The 8,592-nt window shown below is 34.2% G+C and overlaps 1 protein-coding gene across 1 annotated transcript; it reads left to right on the top strand.

The window, feature by feature from the left end:
* Nucleotides 1–5,625: 5,625 nt before the first annotated feature.
* Nucleotides 5,626–8,028, top strand: LOC116125085. Its single transcript, XM_031410815.1, has 6 exons — nt 5,626–5,790; nt 6,661–6,747; nt 6,831–6,935; nt 7,025–7,214; nt 7,300–7,436; nt 7,522–8,028. The coding sequence occupies exons 1-6, from the start codon at nt 5,626–5,628 to the stop codon at nt 8,026–8,028; spliced, it is 1,191 nt and encodes a 396-aa protein (XP_031266675.1).
* The last annotated feature ends 564 nt before the right edge of the window (nt 8,029–8,592 follow it).

The raw sequence follows: 8,592 nt of genomic DNA, 5'->3' as shown, positions 1-8,592 counted from the left end.
GAAGAAGAAAACAAGCATCAAATTTGAATAATTAAAGCTGAAGTCATCAAGAGACTCTGTGCACAGATCTTATTAGCACCACAAAATGTAGGAAAAAAAGTATCACAAAGTTCTTCAAGCATCCCTTCAAAATCATCTGCAAAATTGTGCACTTACTTTTAAATAATCTCAATCTGAAGCCCCTAGAACATAGATCAACAAAAAAACTGAAAAAAAATTTCTGCATCTAGAAAATGAAACTTACTGAAAGAATACACATACTAAAACTGGGCCACTTCTCTGCGGCCTTGTTATATTATCAAGAAAAATTGAGTCACTAACAGCTTTATCATCATCTTCATTAGACCCTTGCTTGTCACCTTCCGCTCCTTTCATTTTCAAAGTTGCTTCAAACGGATAAGAATAGTATAGACCTGCAAAGTCTGGAGATGGCTCAATCACCTTTGAATCAAAGTTATAGAAGCTTGCCGAGATAAATCCGTTAGTTTGTACGAAACCACTTCCATATTTCATTTTGTCTAGAATCTTATCTATCATTATCGAAGTCCTAGAGTCTTTCCCTGAAGGAAGATCATTCATTCTTATCCCAACCATATCAAGAGCAGAACTATTTTGGATAATCTTGTCTACAATTTGACTGAAGTAGCTATAGTTAACTTGCTTAAGATGAATAAATCGGAAATTTTTCCAGTTGCACATTGCTTTCATGAGTCCTGTCCCTGTTATCTGCGAGGGTTCTGATAGAATTAATCTCTTCAACCCAGTTGTTCTACAACAAAGCAATAAGTAAAATAAGAGAGAGTCACAAAAGCAGCATAGTCTAATTAAAAAAAGACTACAATTGCTAACCTTTCAGCAATGTAAAGGAGATGGTCATCTGAAATTTCCATATCTCCAGGAATCTCAATGGTTTCAACAGACGATCTCCAATGCTCCAAATAAATTCCTCGCCCACCCTGGTCCTCAAATATGCTCTTTTAACAGTTTCATTGTTGATACATTAAGTTTTTGAAGAGGATGCTTAATGACACCCAAATCAAACGTACTTTCTGTCCAACATACGACCTGCCAACAGCCTAATTGCCATGACTGGCACACTCTGGTGACAATTTATTCAGTTCAGCAATAAGCAACTATAACAAACAATTTATCGATAACCTCCCCTGTAACTAATATTACATAGGAATTCATTCAATTAAAGAAAATCCCCATACTAATAAGTTTCATTACGAGATCGAATTTCAACCCAAACAGATTCGATTTTCGGGTGTTTTTTAAACCTAATTCCATGGTGGGTTTTCTTAATTAGGCAATTAGAGCAATGCTCAGGCTAAGTTGATTTCTACAGTAGTAATAAATTGGGAAGACGTATAGTACAAGGAAACGATGACAAACCAATTGCCTGGAGATTTATGATTTTTGTGAGTGATTAAAAGAAAATTAAATTATTAATTCCTTATTCAATCCAACGACCTCATATGAATATCACTTAAAAGACGAGTGTAAATTTTAAACTTAATATTAATAACCTTCCAAATATTCATATAAATATCATTAAAATAGTATCAGATTATACCTTTTATAAGTTATATATGGATATTTAATTTTTAAATAATTTAAGTTAAATTAATGTACTTTATTAATTATCTAGTTTAACGATTTGTTTGAGACTCTTGGATATATTATTTAAGAAATTTTGAATTTAAATTCTTATAACTATTAATAAGGGTTTGAATTTTCTAGGGTTTAACTTCTAAGGTTAGGTTTAAAAGGAATAGCTGGCCAGACACCCCATACCAAATATATGTATAATACGTGTCATATTCTAATTAGTGATGCACGTAACGTATCTTTCTTCCTTTCACGCAAATCAAGCGTGTATGTACAAACTGTAAATCTTCGTTCTCGTTCTCGAGAAAAACGGGGGGTTACTGTTTTATCAATTAGCTCTGTTTCTCTTTCTCATGCAGACCACATGGCTTTGGAATTCTTAGCCAAATGGGATTCCATTTAGTTTTAGGATTTCCTATTATTTGCTGCATCACTTTCCTCTCTCTTCCTCTTGTGCATCGTTACTGACGGCTTTTTCAGGTGGATTTTATATCTGTACGCATGCGTATATGTTAAATTTGCAATTTAACAACCGTGTTCTGAAATTATTACATAATCTGAAGTTTTATGGTGTAATTTGATTACTGTATCACTGAGTTTCTGATTTTCAATTCGTCGCTCATCATTAAACTGGTTAAAATTTGGAGATTGAAAAGCAGTTTCATTGAATAGACTCAAGTTTAGGATTTTTATTGTTTGTTATTTCTAGACTTGGAACTAGTAACGTAGGCAATCAAAGAATTGTTCTTCAACTGTAAGAGTTTCTGTATCTCATTGTCTGAAACAATGAATAATGTAGCTATGGTTCAAGATTAGGAGTGCACTAGACAAAAATCATTAAGTTGATAATTGATAAGCTGCAATTGTAGCTCTACTTAGATAATAGCGCCTTGCAGATATGTAAGATAGAATTGTTTTTTGCTTAAATTTAATTGCTCTTTAAGGAAGAAGCGACAAGCAATATGTCTGCATTCAAATTCTGTGTGATACAGAGAGAGAGTTTTAGGGATATGAGCCAAGAGAGGGCTTATGGTTTTGGCTTTGGAATGGGGTTAAATGTGGGGTGAAACAATGAATTTTTTTTAACTTCATCCAATTTTGTGAAAAATGTTGTGGGTTTTTAACAAGATATGGTGATGTTGGTAGAAATTTGTGGTGTGTTTGACAATAATATGTAACTCTTGTCTTTTGCAGATCGACAAAATTGAGCAGAAGAAGATTTGTGGTGAGATAATGGAAGAATCCTCAAGAAGATGGGAGGATTTAGATACTCATATTCTCAAGAAAATATTTTCCTTCAGTGACTCGCCTGGTAATATTTTAAGAGTGTGTCACTCGTGGCGATTATGCTGTTTTGATATTTTGTTTTGGGAGCACAATGTGCTTGATTTGAGTCCTCTAGTGGCTGCTCCGGGAAAAGTTGATTCATTTTCTGGAAGATCATTCAGACTTCGGCGTTTGATTCCTAAAAATGTCAGTTCAATGGCAGGCTTTAAGCATATAGATAATAAATTGATGAAGCTATTAGAGAGTATATTGTACGGTAAAGATGTGTTTGGCATTTCTTTGGAGCATTGGAGATTGTCCATAAGGAGTCTTTTCATTCCAAAAGATCTCGAGATATCAAACCAGCATCTCCTTTACATTGCAGAAAGGTATTTTATTCAAGATTCTTTCTTTATTTTAAAATATTTAGATTAATTAGTACCTCATTCTCTTTAGTGGAAATTTCATGAATGACGAATGCCCATATGACAGAACACCAAGACTTGAAAGTTTAACTGTACTTGGGACATCAAGAATAACGAGCGGAGGTTTTGCAAATGCAGTTTGTAATTGGAAACATGTTAAACACATAATTCTTGGTCATATCACCAGTAGTCAATGCTTTACTTATATCTTAGAAGAGATTGGCATAGTCTGCCGTGAACTTAGAACACTAAATGTAAGTGGGCGCCTCCGTTTTCAGGCAAGTACAGCATATGATGTAAGTAAGAATCTGCCAGACGTGGAAAGACAGAAGTTCGATGTTGCTTTCTTACTTAGAAAGGTTATGAATCTTTTCTTGTCCAACTGCCTTAAGCTGGAGAAGATTCTTTTTGATGATTGTTTTATAGATTACGATTTTACTGATTTACTTGAATGGAGTCGTTTGAGTTTCGCCATAAAATTTGATCAAAGGGAAAAGACAGGCGGTGGCATTTTGCAGCTGGAAATAAAGGCATTGAACAGGGCACTGAATCTTATTTACTGGACAAGTTTAAACGATGGATGGATGAACAACCGCCATGGATGGAACTTCATTCGTGGGCTATATTTACACAAATTAGCTAGTTTTCCAGCTCGAAGGGCCCCTGCTTCAGGTAATCCAGTGTTAGTTTCATCTTTCTTTTCTCAACATACATTGTTCATTCTATTGTAGTAAGTATTTACATCATGTTAGCTCATATTCACCTCTTATATCTTAATGCTTGCTGATGACCAGTTGATGTTTTTATGTAGTTGAAAAAGCAAATAAATTATCACTCGTACAACCATCAACCAGTTGCTGATGAGGAACTCATCAGATCTAATCTTTCAAGTCTAGTTGTTGTGCAAAATATTATTGATCAAGATAGAAAAATAAACAAATCAGATTACGTGATTACCTTTCAGCAACATAATGGAGATGATTGTCCAAAATTTCAAGCTCTTGAGGAGTCAAAATGGTTCGGATAGACAATTGCCAATGCTTCAAATGTACTCCATTTGCATCATTATCCTCAGTAGCATTAGTTTTATATCCGTGTGATTGTAGTTTTCTCGTCTTTGAATCTTGTCAAAACATGTTGGAAGGTTTTAAAGTTGTTGACTTGAAAATTCCCTTATATAACTCAAATTAAACTCATTAATTTCCCAGAAAATCTTCCGCCAGCGGCAAAATTGCCATGAATGGCATACTTAGGAAACATTACAAGACAAGTCAGAAAGGGAAACACCATTGAATATTGTCATATACTCCCATCTTCTCAAGTCCTCTGCTTATCTTGCTAACCTCATATGGAGATATATATTCCAAAATTGTAGGGGAAAATGTTATTTACAAAATATCATGGGTGGAGAATGTCATTTCCCATTCATTAAAAGTAATTTTAACAATTAAATTAAATTACATTTTCCCCTAATTTATATATATTAACAATTTGTCTCCATTAGGATGTCATTTTCCGCCTGATGACCCTAACGTCACGGGGTTCTTTGTCAGATGTACAGTTTGATGGCCCTCTAGGAGGCCTCTGTTCATCTTCTTCATAACAATTCGATTTTCTGTGTACATTTTGCAATAACTGAACTTTGTAAATATAATGTCTCAGATATTGTTTAGAGTAAGTAGCTTAACCAAAACTCAATCAAAATCAGAAGTTACTCCCTTGAGTTTGGATTACCATCTTGTAGCGCGCACAACACGCTTTTTCCAGTCAAGTCCATTGAGAATCTCAAGTTCCACAATCATATCCGTTTTTGCCTTTTAACAACTTCAATCTTTCAAGAAACAAACAGTAATAGTAAATGAAATACACTCATATTGATTTTACCACAAATTCAAGGACCTGAAGATTCTAGCACATTAAGCAACAGTTAACATTAACAAACAAAGTATGTGAAAAATCCAACTCTTAAAATCATGGGTTCTTTGAAATTAAAGCAAGATATGGTACGAACGATCAAAATTGTCACATTGAGAGTTGTGCCATCAACATAAGATAATCTTTTAAGTCTCACGAATTTATCAAAAACTAACAAACTTGAAATAAATGGAATAAAACAAATGAATTAGTAGTTCAGTTCTCTAATTTTCTTGAGCCATTTATTTTAGTTGCTTGATTTATTTAGATAAGGTCAGTATTCTATTAGGACAAGGTATTAGTATATGATTTATCGGAGAATTATTATTATTATACAAGGAGAAAATTGTTACGATAATAGATTAAGAGAATTCTTTCTTATTTTCTTTAGATTTTTTCCGGAAAAAAAATGGCTCTGAGAATTTACGACCCACTTAATCCGGTGCCTGTTTACCAAGAACAAAATGCTTTTGAGAGTTACTTAAATGTTGAAAACGAATCCATGGCGGCTGAGGGTTATGCTACGAGTAAAGAAGCGACTCTCAGAAAGATAGCTGTTAGAGTGATCTTGGAAGTAAGTGTGCTAATGAGGTTCTTATTTTCTTGTTTCTGTTTGGTTTCCTGGAAAATGACTTTAAAATATAACTTTGTGGTTTTGTTTGGTTGACGAGAAAACAAGGTAAGATTGAAAGAAAATGAAAGATATGCATGATATCTAGTTTCGTTGCCAAGAAAAAAAGAGAGTAAAAGCTTTCAGTTCTTTATTACAAAAAATGATAAAAAGTCTAAGAAAAAGAACGAACTGAACTACTAATTAATTTGTTTTGTTCTGTTGTGTGTCAGTTTCTTTATAAAGCCAAATTTTCTGGATTCTTCAACTTCTAAATCCTTGGGAAAATGATAGAATTGAAGAGAGAAAAAAAAAAAGGGGAAAGAATTGTACTATTAACTCCTGTTTTGTTTTTGTTCTTTGGAATTTCTTCCTTGTGAATTATTGATTCCATCAAGGTTTCTTGATTCTGTCTGATTGTTTTCCATGTTTTTTTGTGAAACGAACATGCAAACCCTTGTTAACCTACTGAGAAAATGATAGAGAGTCCAAGTAAATGAAAGAACTGTGAACTACTAATCATTTGTTTCGTTCTGTTGCAAGTCATTTGCTTTATTTGAGTTTCTTCTGGATTCTTGAACTTATAAACCCTTGTTTGCCTTCATAGAAAATGATAGAAATGAGGGGGAAAATGAAGATTTTTCTTTTGTTTTCATGTGAGTTTCTGGCCTTTTGAGAAAATAATAAAAACGACAAAAAAACGAAATAAATGATCAAACTCAATGTTTGTTATCTTATCTTTCCCACAATTATATGTTATTTATCTTTTCTTTCACAGAATTAACTGTCTTTGATAGATTCCTGAGACTTAAGAGTATATTATGTTGCATGCAGAACTCTCGATGGGACAATTATGATGCGTTCGTACCATATCTTGCTTTGATTTACTTTGATTGCTTCATTTCACACAACCCACTTCCGGTAATACAACATCAAAACCCCATAACTTTTATGACTCAGATTTTCCATATACATTCTTCATTAATGTCAATTTGTTCAATCAGAATTTGCTAAGAGATTTGCGAGAAGAGATGGTTCTTATTGCCAACAGTTGCTTAAAGATTGCTTATGAAATGAGAGATAGAACATTCAGACCCCTCGATTTTCTGGTAAATTAGTATGTAATTTGAGCGTATTTCATTCACTATTACTGTTTGTTTCTCTAATTTGCTTTTGTCTACGTTTTATCTCTTAAAAGAAAAGAACACGTATGATTGAGCATGAGATTGTTATACTCCGAATGGAACTTGCGATACTCAGTGGAATTGATTGGAAAACGCGCGCTGTAACAGCTATCTGCTTTGTTAATATGTTTGTTCGAATGATTCCGGAGGCACGTCGTATCAAACAGCGAACCCTGAATGAGATCGTAATCCAAGCACAAGGGGGTAAGTTTTTGATTTTGATTGAGTTTTTGGTTAAACTTCTTTCTGTAAACAATATCTGATCTTAGTTTCCGAATTTTTATGATAGACATTGAATTTACAAAGTTCAGGCCTTCAGTAATTGCAGCAGCTGCTATTCTTTCAGCTTGCAAACTTAAGTATAAGGAGAACGACATGTACTATAATTGCTATAAGTTTCTTTTGGGTTTAAAATTTGTCCATGAGGTAATTAAATAGTCTTTTCAAGGCCATTGATATCTTAATGTTTGGTCTTGGGTTAGTCAGAACTAAAATGTCAATGTTGTTTCAGGAGGAATTGAATGCTTGCACGAAAAAGACTACTGAAATGTGCATATATAAGCGAATTGTTATTGAAGAAGATGAACCTGGAAGTTCATCTGAAGCTGGAGGGTCATCAAGCTCTAGAACTGGCAAAGAGCCACTGCAGGGAATATCAGGGACAAAGGATGCTAAAGTTCAAAAGAAGCCTGGAAAAAAGCCACGGCAAGGAACAGCAATTCGACACAGACGAGGCAGGAGGCAACTCCCAACGATAGAGGAGACTGAAGATGAAACAGAAATTGGAGACGAAGAGTCAGTCTCAGATATCCCAGAGATTTTGCCGGTTCGAAGAATCGAAGAGATAGATCCGATGAACTTTGAACTTAAGTGGATACTGTGGGATGCTGATGCTGGAGAGACGACAATTGATTCCTCTCTTTTCCGACCTGGGGCCGAGATAACTCCAGGTGAAAATGATAATCCTTTCACCGCTAGTGCCACAAACGTTTCAGCTCATTGCTGCCGCACTATGTAGAATTACCAATGTTAGCATGAGAGAGCGAGACAGAAGTACTACTGAGCCATGAAGTGTAAATCACATTTTTAGATACTATACCGCATTGCTTTTTAGTTTTCGTTTTGTTGGCTAAGTGCCCTTATAGTCCTAAACAATTTTCATTAAAGGTGAAACCAGTAGCGGATCTAGAAATTTATGTAAGGGTGGACCAAAATAAAAACTAATTACACATAAATATTTTTATCTATTAATGTTTTTGTTAGAATGAGCCCAAATCTAGAAATTATACATATTAGTGTTTAAAAAAAAAATTGAGGGTGGGCCTGGATCCACCCCAGGGTGAAACTGAAATATATCGAACCATCGAATTTGCACTAAATTGTTTCGGAAATAATAAAAATTCTCGTGTTGTTATAATTTGTAAAAAAGGTTAAGAGCTCTGTTCCAATGATTTCGTTCTACATCAAAACAGAGTTTGTCATAGAACAACAATTTTTCTCTTTAGGATTTCACTTTCCGACTAACCCATCTATCTTTAATCCTAAACTTTATCCTAATGATAAGTATTTTAGATAGAGTTTG

Source organism: Pistacia vera, unplaced genomic scaffold (genome assembly GCF_008641045.1).
Source record: "Pistacia vera cultivar Batoury unplaced genomic scaffold, PisVer_v2 Contig160, whole genome shotgun sequence".
Lineage (NCBI taxonomy): Eukaryota > Viridiplantae > Streptophyta > Magnoliopsida > Sapindales > Anacardiaceae > Pistacia > Pistacia vera.
This window is presented reverse-complemented; position numbering and strand designations above follow the sequence as displayed.